The sequence below is a fragment of the Gallus gallus genome, chromosome 14 (assembly GCF_016699485.2).
Source record: "Gallus gallus isolate bGalGal1 chromosome 14, bGalGal1.mat.broiler.GRCg7b, whole genome shotgun sequence".
Lineage (NCBI taxonomy): Eukaryota > Metazoa > Chordata > Aves > Galliformes > Phasianidae > Gallus > Gallus gallus.
The window spans coordinates 4,521,811-4,541,056 of NC_052545.1; the positions used below are offsets into that span (position 1 = coordinate 4,521,811).

Genomic DNA, 19,246 nt, shown 5'->3' on the forward strand with positions numbered 1-19,246 from the left:
TGATTGGGTAGAACGGGGGAGAGGGCGGGGCTACCGTCTTGCCCTCCTCCGCGGGGGGAATTTTCTGGTTGTCAGGCAAGATGGAGGGGATTATGTGAGTAGGGCGGGCAAAAAGGGAGCTGCCCTGCGGGTGGGGTGAGCCCAGCGGGGCCACCCCTCCAACACGGGACCCTCTCATATCTTTCGCTTTTGCTTAGGAAACCCACTGCACTGCTTGGGGCTTTACTCGCATGCGCGCGTCACCCCAATGCCGAGGGAACCCGGACTCCGTTGTGCTCCCACAGCTCCCAGTTACCTCCGTGCAAGTGCAGGAGATGGGAGCCTGCTGGGAGCAGCCTGGGCAGGTGCAAGCAGCACCCTCCGCCTTGAAGGAGAAGCTGTAGTTTGTAACATCCTGCGTCCGTTGGTCTGCAGGATGTTGACCAACAGCTGTGTGCTGCTTTGCACATACTGGGCTCCAGCATCAGAGCAGGGGGGCAGCCAGGACCCCCCGCAGCCCCTTTGGAAAATCCCCCAACTATCTGCCTGCGTGCATCACGCTCACCTGCCCGGGCACGAGCTGCCGGGAGGGCTGATGCAAGGGGGGACTCGCAGCAGCCACGTCACCCCACACAGGTGTAGTGATGGCATCGCATTCCCATGGGATCCCGCTCCTGGGGTCTCCCATGAGCCAGCCCTGTCTCACCCCAACAGCGTCCCTGCGATCCGCTCTAACAGGGAGCAATCTTTCCTGGCAGAAATTCCCAACGCGAGCCGAACGGCTACAAAGGTGGGGGTGGAACCAAACGCAGCCCTTGTGCAGTCACGTGCAGCTCCGATCCGGGCCGTGCAGAGCAGTTTTTCATCGGTTTGAGGGCTGGAAAATGTGTTTGAAATAGGGACAGGAAATATGGGTCTGGGGCTGCACCTGTGCCCCGGCTGGACCCGGTGACAGCGTTAACATCCAGAAGCTGGAAATTGAAGCTAGAAAGGTTCAAATGGGAAATAAATCACGGTTGTTAATAGTGGGAGTAATTAGCTTAATGAGAGACGTGGCAGATTCACCGCCTTTCAGCACAGCCTGGGAGCGTTCCCAAAGCCCACATTCGGGCAGCGGGCGGTGACGTACTGCCCGTGTCACGGAGGTGGGAACGGGATGGGCCTTCCCGGCTTCCTGCCGTCCCAACCTGGGAAGCAGCCCTGGGGTTTGGGCTCCAACAGTGGGAGCGGGTTTGGGACGAGGAACGGCACGCACTTGGGATTGCAGGGGTTGCCAGCAAGAGCTTCACACAACCGCCTTCAAACCGCTCCTTACGTCTCCGTGGGAGCAGGAGGCACCGAGCGCGGGGCAGCACCACCGAAGCCCGGCGCTGTCCGTGACCGCACCGCCCACGCGGGGGCGCCGGGGCCCGGCGTGGCGCGAAGTGTGGCGCGGCCCCTTTAAGAGCCGGGCGAATGTATCAAAACAAAACGGCAGCGCGGCCATTGGCTGCGGCGCGGGCACGTGGCGCACAGCTGGCTTCCTGCGGCCGCGCGCCGGTGGCAGCTCCCGGTGCCGCCGCCACGGCCCGGCCCGGCCCGGCCCGGTCCCGCCCGCCGTCCCCTCCCGGTACCCCGCGGCTCCGCGCTCCCACACGGCACAGCCCCGCGGCCCGGCCCGGCTATGGCGCACTCGGCGCCGCTCGGCCTCCTGGAACAGGGCTGCCCCATCCAGGTGGAGCACGATCGGAAGCGGCGGCAGTTCACCGTGCGGCTGAACGGTAACGGAGGGGGGAGCGGCGAGCAGAGCCCCCCCCGCTCCCACGGTTCCTCCCCCCCGCTGTCCTCAGCCCCCTCCTCCTGTGCCCCCCGGCGCTCTTCTCGGTACCCCTCAGCTCCTGACGGCGCCCCCCCCCGGCGTCCCCGTACCCCCACATCAGTCCCGGGGCCCCCACCGGTTCCCCGCCCGCGGTGCTGTGTGGGGGAGCGGGCACCGCCAGCAGCTTCCCCAACGGTCAGCAGAAGGGGCGCTGAGGTGTGTGCTGCTGACACCTCCCTATGGCCCCGCCACACCTTTCGGCCGGCCGTCCTCCGTACGGAAAGCCCCGGACCCCATCCCTGCGTGCCGGGCTGCGCCTTTTAAGCAACTGAAAAGAAAAGAAACCATTCAGAAACTATGCACACGGCTGGAGGCGTTCCCCAGAAACCCCAGCAGCCGCATGGAGCTATTTTGGACTCTTTTTTTTTTTTTTTCTCTTAATTCCAACCACTAATTACAAAGTGCAGCGGGAGGAGATGCACGTGGAGAAAGATGCTCCCCCCGACTGCTCAATGCCGGCTCTGGGATCAAATGAGAGCAGCTGGTGCTGTGGGAGCGCGGGTGGGACAAAAGGGGACAATGGGGAAAGGAAATCCTTCACTCAGAGGGCGGTGAGGCGCTGGCACTGCTCCTAGAGAGGTGGGTGCCCATCCCTGGGGCTGCCTGAGGGCACAGTGCTCAGTGATTGCCCCTTCGTCCCCCTCCTCTGAGCCCACAGTGCTGCGTGTGCTTCTTCACGCTGATAGAAATGCCTGTGTCACATCAGCACGTTGCCTTTTTCTTTGTGTCCTGAAAGCAGAAGCATTGAGAGCTGGAAGTAAAGCAGCTCGTGGCCGGGACTGACCAAGCTTTGTTTTCCCCTCGGAGAGGAGGGCAGGGAGAAGCCTGACGGGATAGGATGAGGGAGAATGGCCTCAAGCTGTGCCAGGGGAGGTTCAGGTTGGATAGCAGGAAGCATTTATTCTGAGAAAGAGTGGTTGGGCGCTGGAGCTGCTGCCCAGGGAGTGGTGGGGTCACCATCCCTGGAGGTGTTTGAGAAGCGTGTGGTTGTGGCACTGAGGGATGTGGTTGCTGGGCAGTATTGGGGGTAGGTTGGACTAGGTGATGGTCTTGGAGGTCCTTTCTGACCTTAACAATTCTATGATTCGTCCTCAGTTTGGCTGTAGGTAACAGCACAGATGGCCAACGCAGCCCCTTTGCTGGAGAGCATCACTGAGCGTTTCCATGGGAAAAGCAGAGCAGGTTGTGCTGTGCTGTGCTGTGCTGCGCTGTGCTGGGACAAAAGGGATGAGGTTGTGCTGTGCACCGAGACAGCACCGTGCTTTCCCAGTGCTACAGTCACCAGAGCTCCTCAGCAGGAAACTGCAGCCGAGCTGAGCCCCCCCCCCATGCTGCTCCAGAGTGGGGCCGTCGGGGACAGCTGTGCCATCTCCACTCAGTGCTGCATGCGGTGCTTTCTCTCCGTAGGAACGTGCCAGGCGCTCTGCAGGGCTGCCTGTGTGCCTGGGGACAGCTCCTTGGGGCTGCTGCTGTGCCATCCTGCCCCGAGAACTCCCTCCCAGAGAACGGCTTTGCAAAGTCCCCTTTTTCCCTGCCAAGGTTTGCAGCTATGGAATGATGTGTAGGATTGCATCTGGGCTGGGCGATGGAGTGGAGGTTCCCCCCAGACCCCCATCCCAGTACAGAGAGGGCATAAGGAGGTGTTTTCAGCTGAAATGCAGCAAAAGTGAACGGACTGAGCTCAGCTGAGGCACTCAGTAAGTGCAGGTGAAGATAGGGCCCTTCATCCTCCAGTAAGCACTGGGGGGAAGGAAAAGCTTCAGTTATTTTAATTGGGTTTGTCTCATCGATTGGGAGCTCGTGTGTTTTGGAAACTCTTAAATATAGAAACCCTCCAGAAATGAGTTGAAGCTGAGTTCGGGCTTTGCAGATGGAGACGGAGGGGTATTATTAGCTCTCCTCTGATTTACATGTGTGCTGAAACTTCTTTCTTCCTCTATCTAAACCGGTGTGAGAATGTCAGGGTGCTGCAACAGGAAACGTGTGTGTGTCAGTGTGCACACACACACACCCCTGCACACCTGTGTGCACTTCCCTATGGGATACCCATCTGTTCCAGGGTCTCCCCCCGGTCCATACAAGGTCCCAAACGCAACACCAGGCCTGGAAACTTTGTCCCGTGTTCTGGCCTGTGCTGTAGAGGGAAAAGAACTGGTGCTCCTTGGTCAGCTTTGGCAGTCCCAGTCTCAGCACTCTCTCCCATCCCCAGGTTGCCACGACCGAGCGGTGCTGCTCTATGAGTATGTGGGGAAGCGCATTGTGGACCTGCAGCACACCGAGGTGCCGGATGCCTATCGGGGAAGAGGGATAGCCAAGCACCTTGCAAAGGTACAGCCGCTGCACCGGGGGGAGCTGCTTCTATCCGATGGCAGGGAGAGGTGTGGGGAGGTTAAGTGAGGCCCCAGAGGAAAAGGAGAGCATTTTGGGGTGGCTCAGCACTCGGAAGGGAGGTGTTAAGCCTCCCCCCCGGGGCTGGAGGGCTGGATGGAAACCTGTGGTCAGACGTTCCTATTTCTGGCTGCGAGAGGGGCTGGGTGAGTTCCAGCACGTCCTCTGCTCGTTCCTCCTCCCCTGCCAGCAGCCCTCGCTCCCACCCTGCTTCCCCTTGGGGCTGTTCCAGCATCTCCCCCCAGGAGCTGGGCTCCCTCACCCCAAAGCTTCAAGGCCCACATGTGCCCTTTCTCTGCCTTGGGCCCCACTTTGGGGACTCGCAGCTGTGGGGCTGCCAGCACAGTGTGGGGGCTGTGGGGCAACGCTCTGGGGTTACGGCTGCTCCTCGTCCCCGTGGCAAACTGGTAGCAAAGGTGACATTTGCATGATGCAGATGGGCCCCTTTTGCAATGCAGCACACACCAGGCTGTATGTCAAGCTCTCAGCTTTCCTCTGCTTGAACTGGGGACCCCATGGCACTGTGGAGGCTGAAGCTGTGCTCCCCCGGCCCTCTGGCACAGGACCCTGTTTTAGGGGCAGCGTGGGCTGTTTGTAACCCATCTGTGCTCTCTCGCAGGCAGCCCTGGACTTTGTGGTAGAGGAGGACCTGAAAGCTCACCTGACTTGCTGGTACATTCAGAAATACGTCAAGGAGAACCCGCTGCCGCAGTACCTGGAACACTTGCAGCCTTAAGACGGCACTGCTCTGACACCAGCACTCCTGTTCAACGCGGCCTTCGCTTCTCTGCGGTCTCAGGAAACCCCCTCCCACACTCACAATTCCCATTTTTTTTTAAGTGTGTCTATGTGGTGCACGATCGTGGGCATGACCTCCTCTTCCCTGCCCGTGTCTGAGCATGGCAGTGGCCACAGGCTGGGCTGCCTCTGGGCACACGTGCCCCCTCGGTGCTCCTTGTCCCAAGCCAGGAGCTGGAAGAGGATGATTTTCCCACCAAACTCCATGACAAAACCAGGGGATATATCTGCACCTCATCCTCTCTCCTCTGCTTGGCGACAGTTGTGAACTTGCCAGGTGATGTTGGTTAGGGGAGGTTGTGGGGTATCAGCCCCCTTTCCTCCTGCAGCTGGGAGAGATGCTGTGGATTAAACCTCAAGGACCAGAAGGAGGTGCTGGAGGAGCCCCAGCTCTGTGGGGTGCCAGTGAGACCGTGGAGGCTGTGGTGGTGCCACCAGGACTGGCTGCAGAGATGCTGGGATGCTGAGATCTCTGCATCTGGAGAAAGAAGCTATGTGAAAAGTAGGCTTTGTCCATTGCAGCAGAGCACGCAGAGCTTGTGCACAAAGAGGAAGCAATGCAGCTGAATTGTGGATGCTGCTCTCTGCAGGTGCCAGCTCCTGCCCAGCCTTCTGGACATTGCCCCTCATGGTTGTGGGCTGCCATTCTGCTTCCTGCTGCAGCACAGCTTGCCCAGGAGAAAAGCCCCCACCAGAGTGGTTTCCTATAGCTGAAGAGGAAGGCTCCTCCCATCTCCCTCGGCTCCAGCCCTGCACCCAGCCTGTGCCCCACACCCTGAGCTCCAAGCCATCGTCGTATCCTGAGAGCAGCAGGGGTAAGACTGCTGGGACCTGGTCCCCTCTCCAGGGCTCAACACTTGATCTGCCTACCTTGGCATGGCTGCTGTTCACTGCTCCCTATGGCCTTTGGGAGGCAGCCATGCCATGGGGCACTGCCTGCCTGCTCACTACCCCCTCACAGCTCTGAGTCTTGAGTGCTGGCAGTGGGGTGGAACACCCTCACCATGTACCATTATCTCTGCAGGTAATGACAGCACAGCATGGTGCAGCATTGCCACTGTTAGGCGTAGAGGTAATGGTGTGATAGCAGGCCGCTGCCTGGCTCCTGTTTACCTCTTCTCCTGCCTCACACAGGCTTTACTGGGCTAGACCTTCAGAGGCTTTCCCGCAGAGCTGTTGGGATTTTGCAGTGCCCTGGGGCTGGGCTGCAAGGGGACAGCTGTAACAGGCTCAGCCAGCAGCCAGGCAGAAGGAGTTAAGGAGCCTTTCACCTGGAGGCCAGATCCAAACCTAGTTTATCTCTCAGCAGGGACTAAAGTTTACAATCTGTGCCACAGACTGAATGATTCCTTGGCCAAGCAATGGCTCAGCCCTTTCCCAGAGCCAGCGCAGAGTCCATGGAGGCAACGGCAAAAGGTCTGAGTAAAACCTCTCAAGCTCTGTCCCTGCCCCAGTGCTGTGGGACCCCTGCTTGTCTGCACTGCCCACCTTGGCAGAGACCCGTGCCCAGCTGCTGCCCCATTGCCAGCTTGTGCTGCTCAGGAAAGGCACTGGGCTCAGTCCTACCCCACGTCTGCTCTCTTGCTGCCTATTTCAGCCCAGCTGCAGCCTTTGAGATGGCTTTGAGGGACTGGGAGAGGGTCACAGATAATGAGCTAAAGAAGACATCTGGGCTGCTAAATGCTCACTCCTTAACTTGCAAACACCCTTTAACATCTGGTTCCAGGAGCAAGGCTGGCTCTGTTACAGCCAAGTGATGACAGAACCATCCTAAAGTGAAGCTGAGCCATCTCCTGCAAGCTAAGATAAGATGCCATTGTATCTGTGCTGCAGCAGGGCTGCGTGCTCAAAGAGATCTGTGCCTAGTTGCCTCCTAGGAGCAACAGTGCAAGCGCAGTGCTGCACTCGATGCTGGTTTGGTTCTGGTTCCCACTGTGGCAGTTCCCAGAAGTTTCAGTGTCCCAGCCTGGCCTGGAGCCCTTCGTGCTGCTCCAACAGGACTCCCATGCTGCTCCAACAGGACTCCCGTGCTTCCTGGTGCTGGATCACAAGCGGCAATCGCTGCCTTAAATCAGGCACAGCACTTGGTTTTGCTGCTGCTTCCCTCTGAGGTGCTACACTTCCTCCAGTTTCTGACCTGACAGAGATGTGCCAGGTTCCGTGCCAACTGTTTTACTGCTGTACCTGTTCTCCTGCCCCAGCCCCACAGCGTTTGATGTCAGCAAATAGCAATATCCACAGGTCACCAGCAATGCTGCCATCCCTTGTTCTCCCATGAAGCGCTCCCAGCTCACCCCTACAGGAAGGATCTTCCTGAGCCCTGGGCTGCCCCTTGGTGCTGACTGAGCCTGGAGAAGCTGGGATCCTGGACTGTCTCCAGCAATGGCAGTGTGGAAGTGGTTCGGTTGAAAAGTGAGGTCCCCAAACCCATTTGAACTGCAGACTTCGGTGGGTGGGGAAGTACATATTGCTGTCAAACCTGCTTCCATATTGCCCAACGTGAAACACCCCCCTCCCTTCTCCACTTTCCAGAATTGTCTTCCTCTGCCCAAGGTTTCCGTTCTGTTGAATTCTGTGGTTACGATGTGCCTTTCCTTCTCAGGACCTGTTACAAATGACCTTTTTGCTTTTGTTTTATGTCTAACATTTATCTTTATCCTTTCCTCTGTCATACTATAAAACACAAACATATTGCATGGATTACAATAAAAAGTGTGGCTTAGCTGAGCTGCAGTGGTTGCTGCTCAGCACTTGCTGGGCTGGAGGTGACCAGGGGACCTTGGGCATCCCTGACTCTGTGACCTGGGCTGGGTCATTCAGGCAGAGCCTGCTTCACAGGTCTTGTCTGACAGCTCTTCTTTCCAGTCCACGTCCAGGGTGATTTTTGCTGCCCTGCTGCTGCTGGTTATTAGTTTTCTAGAAAAGTAAAACAATTTTTCTCATCCCCCCACCCCAAAGAAAACAAATCTTACAATTCTAACTCCAAAATCTCCTAGCCATTAACTACTGTGCACATTTGTGCCTTGGAGAGGGTATGGAAAAAAAAGGCTGGAGGCAGCAGATTTGGGGGGGAGGGGAGGAGGACTTACTGCTGTGTACATTGGTGTACACAACAGTCACCCTTCTACTGCCTGAGCAGTAGAAACTCTTCCAAAACTCCTTCCTTGCAAGGAGGATCTCGTGCAGAAGTGACTGCATCCAGAGAGTGATCAAGAGCTCTGTTCAGGATGAAGGCATCCTGGCACTGGTTCCATGCAACCTGGGGGCAGCCACTTGTCCTTTCACCTCCATCCAGGTGACTCCAGCTCCCTGCAGCCCAGCTCAGAGCTGGAAGTGAGCAGGGAGGCTGAGGTTGGTGGATTTCATTTTGGGTCTTAGGGATGGCTGTCTCTGCAATGACTGCACAGAGCTTGAGATGAGTGGGGTCACAACTGGCTCTTTGCTTTTGATGCTTGATCCTCCCCTGCTCACACAAACAGTCCTTGAGATTTTAGGCCAAACAGCCCCTGGCAGCAATCCTGCAAATGCAGCCTCTCCTGAGCTGGCACGGAACACTTGCATTCATCTGCTAAAGATGTTTGAAAACATAGGCATGAAAACATTTCAGTAGCCGGTTAGTAGAGTCACTCTGCTCATGCGGAGCAGGGCAGGTGAATCAGAGGAACACGAGGCGTTTCCCTGCTGGGCTCTGTACTCCTTAGCTGGGAAGCACAGCCCCACTGCTGCCCCTCGGGCTCCCTGCCAGTGCCATTTACGTAGCTTCCTACAGATGGGTACACACCACAGAGGCTGAGGCTGGAACTGCAAGAGCTGAAAATCCCAAGGCTACTGGAATGGTGGGCAAAAGAGGCACTGCTTTTTCTTCAGTCATGATTTGACCCAATATAACGAGTGACATGTGGCCCTGGGTTGCAATTTGAGCCGGAGGGAGCTTGGCATTAGCTCCTCCTGAGGGACAACGCAGTGGTTGGGGTTATAGCACAAAGCTGAGCTGTTGCTAGTAACACGCTCTGTTTACATTCCACATTCCAGAAGGTCTGATGTTCCGACCTGCCCCAGCAACACTGCACACTCCACTGCACTGGGAATGTTTCCCAACCACCTCCTGCTCATGCAAACGCGCTATTTACCTCCACTGTAAGAGCTGAACCTCAAATGATGGCTGAGAGAGCAGAGTGCAAGATGGCCCTGCAGTTTACTGGCACAGCTTCACAGCGCCTGGGAAGATGTAGGCAGTGATGGGTTTGCTCTATTTAGTTACATTACCTCACTTGGAAATAATGTTGTCAAAATGAGGCATTTTCTAGGAAAGGGAGATGCAGAGACAATGCCACTCTTCTTGAAGTGCGCTGTCAGTCATTGCACACACGCGGCCCCTCTGATATGTTCCCTTCTCCTCACAGTTTGGTGGCTGGCAAAAAGCAACGAGTGGGATGTTGGAAATGAATGGGGAATGGCACAGGGGGGGCGCTGAGGCTGGAAGAGAGCTGCTCGTGCTTCCTGATGCATCCTGATGGCAGCACAACGACCCTGAGAGAATGGCTGGTTGTAAGGGAAGGCCAATTCCTGGGAGAAAGGCTCCTGAAGGGGCAGAGTAGCAACAGGACCACAAAGCGGCCCCAGAGAAGTGGGTGAATGCCACCACGCAGCTCCTGGGGCCCAGGCGCAGCAGCTCCCCTTGGGCAAAGCTGGGCGTCCGCAGGCAGGCACGTGCTGTGCCGTGTGACCCGCTTTCCTCTCCTTATCCCCACAGTACGAGGGCAGCAGGGCTCTCACTGCAAGGCCCCAGCCCAGGCCGCCCCCCTGCGGCTGCCCTCATGGCGGGGCCGCGGTGCAGGCCGGGACCAGCGACGACGCTCCTCCCACGGCCTCGTGGCTCCCGTCAGCAGAGGGGGTTGCGATCAGGAGTCGGCCGGCGGCTGTGGGGTTGCTCTGCGCTCCGCAGATCCGCGCGAATGCTGAGAGACCCCCGGCCCGCTCTCGGCCCGGCCCCTCTTCACGTACACGGGACTACGCATCCCAGAGGCCTCCGCGGCCGTGCGGCGGCGCGGTGCGCTCTGGGAGTTGTAGTCCGCGCGTGGGCGCGCCCTCTCTCGCTGAGTGGTTCCGGCGGCCGCGCGCACTCCATTTCCCGTGGGGCAGCGCGGCGGGCCCTGCGGCGGAGACATTTGCGAGCCTAGATCTCTCCAAGATGGCGGCGTGGGGAAGGAGGCGCGCTGGTCCCGGCAGCACCAACAGCGGCGGCGGTGGCCGGGAGAGGTGAGCCCGCGGTCGGGGCGGGGGACGAGACGTAGCTGGGGGTTTCCCGGGCGGGCGGGGAGCGGGAGGAAGCGGGCTGCGGCCCTCGGGGCTCCGCACGACCCTGAGGCAAGGGCGGGGGCGGCGCTGAGGAGAGCGCGGGGCGGCCGGGGAGCGGGGCGGGGGCCGCGGCCCTGCTGAGGGGAGGGCGGGCCGGGGCGCCTCTCGCTGCGGGCGGGCTGGGGCTGCGGACGGGGAAGGTCGGCGCGGCCCTCCTCGTGCGGGCACCGCGGGGTGCGGCGGTGTGGGCCAGGAGGGGAGGAGGGCCGGCCCCGGGGCGAGGGGCCCCTTCTGGGCTGTTTGTAAAGGCGAGGGTACGGAGAGGCCGCCAGGGTGACCTCCTTCTTGCGGGGAACACGCGCTCGGGGTTTGCTCCGCGGCGCGGTGTCGGTCCCTGTTTCGGAGCTGGGAACAGCTCTAGCACTTCGGGAATCTCGGCTGTAAAGAGGAAGAAAGGAGCCGAGGGAGATCTCGCTGAGGTGCTTTAAGATCGGTCCTCGCAGTCGGTTACCTGCTTACAACGCCTTGCTGAGCCCTGTGCTTCCTCACGTTGGCGTTCTCCCTGTTCTGCCCTGGGGTGACTGATGTCACCGGCTGGGAGCCGAGAGCAGCTGCGTGCTCGTTGTGAGGGTCAGAGAATCACAGCATTCCACAAGGTTTGCTTTTGTCCCTCTGCCTTACCCAGAGACTGATATCCCTCTGTTTTTTATCATGATGATTTTGGAAGTGGTTTTTCTTTGTTTTGTTCCCTTGCTGTAACCCAAGAGGATTGTATTTGATGGTGCTAAATCTCCCTAGCTGAAGTGAGCCACGAGCAGCCCTTAAAATCATAGCACCACTGTGAAACGCAGAAATGCTGCCTCTGTTCAGGGAGTTTGCAAGTGATTGAATTGGAAGAGCTGATGGAATTACTACCTCAGCATGGCTTATATAAACAACTCAGAATACTGCCGAGCACAGTGGTGTGGTGGCAGAGCTGTCTGCACCCATGCTGGCACCCGCCCCAGTGCTGAACACACGAGGTGAGGAGATCTCCCATTGTAGGCCTGCCCTGCCAAGGGTGGTGAAGAAATAATATGGGAAGGAGCTCCTAACCTCAGTGAAAATTATTCTACAAGGAAGAAAATTGATGCAGGCTTAAAAGTGAGTTGTCACCCCGTGACTTTATCTGTGAACTGTATGGTGTTCACACAGTATAACGTCATTGTAGTTTGTGGTGATTTTTAAGCTGTGATTACTCTCGATCTTGTGATCAAAAATACTTATTCATAAACATGAGGTACTGACTTCATGAACCTCCAGCATACCTTATTCTGCCTTTTACAATGAGAAGTATGTGGTTAAGTGCACAAGAGCACAGAAGTGACACACGGTGGGGCAACAGGTGATCTGTGTGAACGTTACAGCACTGAGCAGTGTTTCACAATCCTTATCAGAAGGCAGTGGTTCTGTTAGGTGTCATCCCATACAAACCTGCCAGAAGATACTTTTAATAGGTGCTGGGTGATGTCATCTAGGTAGCATGCCTTCCTTATGACTGCAGAGCTGCAGATGCGTGTGACTGAGCCACTGCCTCTCTGCATCAGGGGTTAATTCTCCATCACACCTACTGGTCTTGTTTGGCTGCTGGCAGTGCAGGTTGTGGAGATGGTGGCACTGACAGACCTGATGACATCAAATGATGACATAGGCTTTTTATAAGACAAATATGGTTTTCTTACAGGATTCTTGTCCCAAGATGCATTCCTTTCAACTGAGTATGCTAATCCAGCTTTCCTCATAAATGAGCTGCTTCAAGGTGTTTTTGGAGTTGTCAGCCAGCTAGTCTAAAAAGACGTCAGTGTGTTGGGAGGTGGTGTCAGAAGAATAAAATACTGTCTGCTACAAGGAGGCTTGACCAGCTTTCACTTAAAAGTAAATAAATTCCTTTTTAAAAGTCCAGCGACTGCCTGTGGAAATTTGTATCCCTTCTTCAATGACTTCATTGATACAAAGAAGTCTGTAATTGGTCAAAAAGTGCTTTTCTCAATAGGACTAAATGTAAGTACCTTCATTTCAAAGGATGTTGGCTGTGAACTCCAGCTGGCTCTGTGGGGGTGGTGGGGAAGAACCTGAAGAGAACCAACTAAATATTTGTTTTTCTTCATTCTGGATAGACTCTTTAATAGAGACTATCTAAAGGGGATTGTTAATTTGTGCAGCAAAACAACTTTTTATACAGAACAGACACTGAATTGTGCTTGGGGTTTCTGTGTAAAATGCAGCGCGATGACCGCCAGCACACAAGACAAAATGCCATTTGTTCTGCTTGGAGATGTGCTAACAAACTCCAGAAAGAAAGGCTCTAAAGTCATCACTGCTATTTGTGCTGGCCCCTCTGCACCCTTCAGGAGCTCTCTCCTTTCACTACCTGTGCTGCTCAGATTTCTGGTACTCTGTTTGCTTACAGCAATGATTGACCTGTTTCCATTAGCCTAGCTAATGATTAGTTGGCTTAAAAATGACGTCTTTTTTTGCTCTAGTGGCTAGAGTTTCTTTTGTTATGGCTTGGTGATGTTTCCCTTCATGTTGTCTTCCCTTCCCAAGGCTGCTCAAAGATCACACTTATGTTCTCCTCTTCTCTCCTATTTGTATTTAAGGCACAGCCTTTGATTGGAGGAATTGCGTTACTGTTGCGCTTTTCCTGCTCTTCCTCCACTTCAGTGCAGCCATCATCAGCCTGTTCAATTGGCCTTGAAGCCTGACAGCAATGGTTAATGGCCTGAGACTGGCAGATCGTGCAGAGCTTTGGTGGGGAAATGACTGTTGAGGTGTTTCAGCTTGGATTTGTTAGTACTTAATGTGTCCCATGTTCTGGAGCTGTCTCGAGCAGAAAAATACTCTGTTGTCAGATACAACTTTAAGTCTCAGTGGGAATGCTCCACCTCAAGGCAAGACCATAGTTCATTTTTCACCTGAAATTCTGAGGAGAATTTAGTTGAGTGAGGGAAGTTGAGTGTATTAGAGTATGAGTTTGTGTTGCCTCAACTTTTTGACATAGGTTTGGATGAGATCTAATAATGGCCACAAGATGGGTGTGCTTTGGTCATCTGTAGTCTGCTTTTTCCTGCAGTTAGCACACAGCCAGCATCACGCCCCTCCATTGCTCTGCAACACCAGGTTTTCTGCGTGTGCTACTTGTGACAAGTGTTATCACGCCGCTGCAAGCCTCTCCCTGCTTATTTATTTATTTAAGTACTAATCAGACTGGTTTGTCTTCATTTGTAGTTCATCTGAATGCATGTTTGGTGCTGTGAGCAATACTATTGTCAAGATCATCCTTTTAAAAACAAAAACCTCTGCACAGAAGGACACCCGTGCTTTGTGCAGATGGAGATTGTTTCTAACCGTGACCCTGAGTGTTTTGTGGAGTTGAAATGATTGGAGGCCCTGAAACCCAAGCCAAGGAGAGCAGGAAAACATGAGTGTGATCTTCAAGCAGCCTTGGTAAGGGAAGACAACAGTAAGGGAAACATCACCAGACTATAACAAAAGAAACTGTAGCCACTAGAGCAAAAAGAGAGGTATGGGTGCAGTTGGCAGCAGGCGTCAGGCATTCTGAGTTTCTCAGGAGTAGAATGTATGAAGGTGCAACTATTTGGATGTAAGATCCAGAACTGCTCTTATGGAATTCATATGCAACTCTTAACTTAGAGCCCTCTTTTTTATGGAGATGGCTGGTCCTGGAAAACAATTTGATTGAATAAAATTATCAACTACTTTTAGGTTCTGGTCTGTCTGGTAAATAGCCTGCTGGGCTTCTGAACGTTTGGGACTTCTGGGTCTAGATCCTCTCTCACACTGGTTATTGATGAAGCTTTTAAGTAAAATGGAGCTACATAAAATGAGCTGTACTTCGCAGCTGGTGGATGCCAGTCTGGAGTGGATTGCATAGTTCTGCATTTTTGTCATTGCTTTAGGGGTGGGGTGGGGGGCAGCATGGCAGGCACTGAAAGGCAGACCATGCAGCCTGCAGTGTTTCAGCAAATCCAATTGCTTTGATTGGGTTTGTTCATGTGCAACTGCTGTGTTTAGTTGAAAGGCTGTGTCAGGAGAGATCTGGCTTGGGGTCTGCTCTGCATGCCAGCAAGCTCTGAAAACTTTTCAAGCCCGCATTCAGTCCATGCATCTCAGCTGCATTAGGATTTCAGCTTTCCTTCCTCCAGGGGCAGCCAGTTCTTAGTAGAAATAATATGCAATAGCCCACTCATTCTATTACAGAAGTAGAGACCCTGTTCTTGCATTGCTGACTAATTTTTCATTCTTTGCCCTTTATTTTTGGATTGTCCACCTTGTCTGTTGTGACTCCAGCACCATGGTAGAGATTTGGTCCTGTGCTGGGACTGTTACGGAGAAAAAGCACAGCGAGGTGGGCAGACTGTCAGAAATGATGAAGCCTTTGTGCAATTCAGTTCCCTATGATTTTTCAACAAAATATTTTAAGCTCTGCTTTTTCTCTTTGCTTAGAAGGATGGTTTTTATTTTTTGGCTTTATTTTTGAAAAGCCACAGAGCTCCAGGAGAGATGGTTGGTGCTGCCTCTGGCCCGTGTCTGAGTGCCTGCTCTCTTTGGCAGGCTGCTATGCCTTGTGATATGGCTCTGCTTGTGTACGTTGTGGTGAAGGTGGGATGTTCGGAAGGAAGAACAGGCAGGATCTGAGGGAGCAGAAATATGGCCGATGGGTTAGTGCCATTCTGATGATGCTGAAATGCTGTAGAAATCCTCCATGGTGTCATTCCTAGAGTTAGAAGCTCAGCTTCAGCCTTTATTCCTTCCCAAGAGGTTTCACATAGTGGTGCTGTTCCACAGAGCCACCTTAACCCTCAGTGTGTCTTCTGAAATGAAACTGGGATTTTTCATTTGGCTGAAGCTGCACGTGGAAAAGTTCTGGTCAAGAAAAAAGCCGTTGGCAGAAACCATTTCCAGTGTGTTGTTAACATATTAGTGTAACACCTGCTTAACTAATTCTGCCTTACACAGAGAACGTCCTTAATGTTAGCTGATACTTAGCCATGCTAGAGATGTAGTATTCCATTAAAATTTTCAATAGACACTGCCCTTTAATTATTTTCTTTAAATACTTGCTAATTCACAAGGGTTCACTGCATCCTGTGCTGAAAGAGTTATCACCTACAGAATGTAGCTTCTCTTGGAAAGGTTACCTTAAAGATCCAAACGACATCTGACAAGATGATGGCCCTCCAGAAGTCCCTGCCATATTCAATCTTCAGGTGGATTTTTATTTCCCTTTCTACCTGTGAACAGGCCTAGGGGGAAATGCACTGCAGAGAACTCAATAACTGGCTTGTGAGTGGAGTTTTCCTTGTGGTTTTTGTTAATACCAGCCGGACTCTGAAAACTGCTTATTATTCTGCTCCGAGAGAAGCTGGTTCATCTGATCTCCTGCTGTTTGACGTGTTTGCCACTGTTCACAATAGCAGCCACTTCTGGCAATGGCTTGTAATTTAACAATATACTTGATTACAGATGGTCACTGCACAATACCCTCTGCAGCATGAGCAGAGCTGCGCATTAAGGGGAATGTCTGGTACCACAGCAGCTTGCAAATGTGTGTTTTCTCTCCATTATTTTCCAGTGCATGCACACAAGTACCATTGTGCCAGTGGAGCCCAAAGTGCCAGCTTAATTCTCTGTTTCAGCCCTCTTGCCTCCCAGCACGAGGAGGATCTGAATGCAATTGGGATGAGGCTGTTTTGTCTGCTGTGATAAGGTCAAACCCACATGCAGTTTGCTCTTCTCCTGCTAAAGGAATCTGCTGGTTCTCTTTATCCTTGAGAGGCCACGTGCTCAATTTTGTTCTGGTTAACACAAGTGTGTCAAATAGTTACTATTTCTCAGAGGGAGGATTTTCCCACGTTCCAATGGGTGGGTTTTTACCCTTTCTCAGTGCAGGTAAACAGTTGTAATCTCATTTCTCAGCTGTCTGTTACATTAACATAGCTAAGGTGATGTGTATGAAGAGGGTGGAAGTGGAAATTCATGCATTTTTTGGTAGCTAAGAGCTGGTACTCAGATGGTGGATGTGGAGGTTTTGTGGATCCGCTGTTGGCAGGGAGCCTGTTCCAGGGTGAAGCAGGCATCCTTTTCTTCACTGTTAAACCCTACCTTGGTTTGGAAATTAAAGAAACAACACTTGCTTGCTGCTCCCTGTTTGATCAGAGGGAACGTTCTGTAACAAATGGACTGCTGTGCTGTGCTGCCTCTTGCACCTTCACTTCCAGCAGCGTTTCTCAGCCCTCGTCATCTCTGTAGGCTGAACTTACTGTGAAGGACTGAAGAGCAAGCTGTCCTTGTGGCAAGGAGGTGATTATTCTGGAGAGAAAGTCTCCGTCAAACGAAAATGTTTCTTCTCAAAATCTCACAATACAACTTGCCTTCCTCGTGAATGAGTTGTTCACCTTGATTTCATTCATTAATGCTGCATGGTCACTAAGCATGTCCAGCACCTCTAGAGAAACTGCTGTGGCGCTGTGTGAGGAGCTGATTCAGAACTGCTGTCAAGCTCTCGCTTTCCCAAAATGTTCTCAGTTTCTCCAAGTTAGGAAGATGTAAGGAAAAGTTAATTGCCTCAGTTTGGGATGACTTCCTATGTAAAAAGCATAATTAGCCAGCGTAAAACTAATCTTGGTTTGAAAAAGCTGCAGTGCCTGAATGACCTTGAGGGGCTGCTCTGACTTCAGGCGCTTTTCTCTCGAGCTCTTGCAGCCATGTGGGTGAAAAATCTGTCTTTAAGTGCTGCAGTGTTCATTCTGTTTTTCCCGTTGACAGGGTCACCTTGTCATCCACAGACTGTTACATCGTGCATGAGATCTACAATGGAGAGAATGCTCAGGACCAGTTTGAGTACGAGCTGGAGCAGGCCCTGGAAGCACAGTACAAATATATAGTGATAGAGCCCACTCGCATCGGGGATGAGACGGCCCGCTGGATCACCGTTGGGAACTGCCTGCACAAGACGGCCGTGTTAGCGGGCACCACCTGTCTCTTCACCCCTTTGGCACTTCCAGTAGATTATTCTCACTACATCTCCCTGCCTGCTGGTGTGCTGAGCATGGCTTGCTGCACCCTTTATGGTATCTCTTGGCAGTTCGATCCTTGTTGCAAGTACCAAGTAGAGTATGATGCCTATAAACTTTCCCGCCTGCCCTTGCATACGCTCACCTCCTCCACTCCGGTGGTACTGGTGAGGAAGGACGACCTGCACAGAAAGAGACTGCATAACACGATAGCACTCGCTGCCCTGGTGTACTGTGTAAAGAAGATCTATGAACTCTACGCTGTATGACTTCGGCAGGGAAGAGAGAAGCCTACAGAGACAAGTGTATTAAGACTCCCACAGTAACATTTTGTTTTTCCTCTTTGAGAAGCAGTGGAGACTGGCAAGGAGTTGGTTTAATAGAGCTGTTATTTTTAAAATAACACATCACCAGTGCACCAAGGTTTTTCAGTTCTTCGTTACACTTAAGATTTGGATGTGTGGTGACTTGAGAGCTGTATGTTAGCCATGGGGAGTCCAGTCCAGCAGTGGAGTGTCAATGAAAGAAAGATAAAGAGGGAGGGAAGGGTGAGAGCTTCTTTTTTTTTTTTTTTTTGAAACATTTAAGTATATTGTTTAATTGTATTACACAGAACCAGCCAGACGTTATCATTGACCATTAAAGGATGAGAATTTCAAATGATTTTGCGCTCTCGTTCCTGTTAAGATTGCTCCCTTTTGTAGGTGCTGCTGTGGTGATGATTATATCCTCATGCCCACACCCAGACCTGACACCTCTCACCTGCTGCACGTGGCAGCAGCATCCAAGTTGCCTCACAGTTGTCTGTTGAAGGAATCGCTGGAGTGTGGTGGTGCTTTCCTTTTTGCTTGACTAGTTGTGTTTCTTGAAAGAAGGTGCAATGATTAGGCCAGTGTTGCTGTCTTTTTGGTAGTCGCATAACTGTGGATGCTGGTTGCTAGAGATATGCCCTGCTGCCCTGCCCTCCTCCAACTATTACTCCTTTAACAGTGGCGATCTCAACATGGTTTCCAGCTAAAAGCACATTATGCTAAATTGCTGTACAAGTTCTTCCTAACGTGGATACATCTCCATTGAAATGTGCTGTACCAAATGTAGCTGAGGACTGCCTAGGTGGGAGCCCAGCTGTTGTACCTGTGCTTTTTCACTGCTACTTGGACAGCTGTGCCCTGACCACACAATTCCACTGGTCTGGCTTGGAACATGAACTTCTGGAGCTGCTTCCTGCTGCTGCTTCAAGGCATCTAGAAGACTGTATCTTGCCCCTGTGTTATCTGAAATTCTAGAATTCAGTCTACTGCACAAATTTAACTTTCAGCTCAAAGAAGCGAAAGTTTTGCAAGGTCTGCCAGTTGCTTGTTAAAGACAGGAGCTTGCTTTTTATCTATTCTCCTCCTACCAGATGGAAAATAGGTGTGGCTTACTTTTATAATGCCAGCTTAGCACAGCTTCAAGGGTTATGATCTGAATACAGGAGCAAAGGCCTGTAATAAAACCTGCCTGCCTACAGGTGTGCTACTTAATTAAATAGTATTTGCAGTCTGACCACCACATCTGAAGTGCTGACCTTGGAAGGGAGACTCACAAGGTCAGAAACCAAATTCATTTCTCTCTTTAACTTTTCAAATTGCAGCAGCAGGCAATGTGATGTCCCCCTCGCTTCCAGACTGCAGCTGTACCTGAGCAGGCACACAGGATAGAGGGAATTGCTGTGGCATCAGGAGTTTTGTGTTTAAAACCTTGGCCTGTTTTGCTGGTACAGAGGATGAGTTGCCTCCCCTCCAAGGTTAAAAGAAGCTGGGATCCAGAGCGTCTCTATTTATAGCAACAACATACAGTTGTCTTGGCA

The 19,246-nt window shown here is 52.7% G+C and overlaps 2 protein-coding genes and 1 long non-coding RNA gene across 3 annotated transcripts; 2 read left to right on the plus strand and 1 right to left on the minus strand.

Moving 5' to 3' along the window:
* The first annotated feature begins 1,490 nt into the window (after nucleotides 1–1,490).
* On the plus strand, nucleotides 1,491–7,750 carry NATD1 (N-acetyltransferase domain containing 1). Its single transcript, NM_001030633.2, has 3 exons — nucleotides 1,491–1,739; nucleotides 4,047–4,165; nucleotides 4,845–7,750. The coding sequence occupies exons 1-3, from the start codon at nucleotides 1,643–1,645 to the stop codon at nucleotides 4,959–4,961; spliced, it is 333 nt and encodes a 110-aa protein (NP_001025804.1). The 5' UTR covers nucleotides 1,491–1,642; the 3' UTR covers nucleotides 4,962–7,750.
* LOC124417210 lies at nucleotides 5,065–10,054 on the minus strand. Its single transcript, XR_006931535.1, has 2 exons — nucleotides 8,805–10,054; nucleotides 5,065–7,939 (listed from the first exon to the last, which is right to left on the minus strand). It is a non-coding gene; the product is annotated as an uncharacterized LOC124417210 (long non-coding RNA).
* A 151-nt stretch (nucleotides 10,055–10,205) lies between these two features.
* TMEM11 (transmembrane protein 11) lies at nucleotides 10,206–18,060 on the plus strand. The gene is made up of 2 exons (NM_001031466.3): nucleotides 10,206–10,282; nucleotides 17,150–18,060. The coding sequence occupies exons 1-2, from the start codon at nucleotides 10,215–10,217 to the stop codon at nucleotides 17,664–17,666; spliced, it is 585 nt and encodes a 194-aa protein (NP_001026637.1). The 5' UTR covers nucleotides 10,206–10,214; the 3' UTR covers nucleotides 17,667–18,060.
* Nucleotides 18,061–19,246: the final 1,186 nt, after the last annotated feature.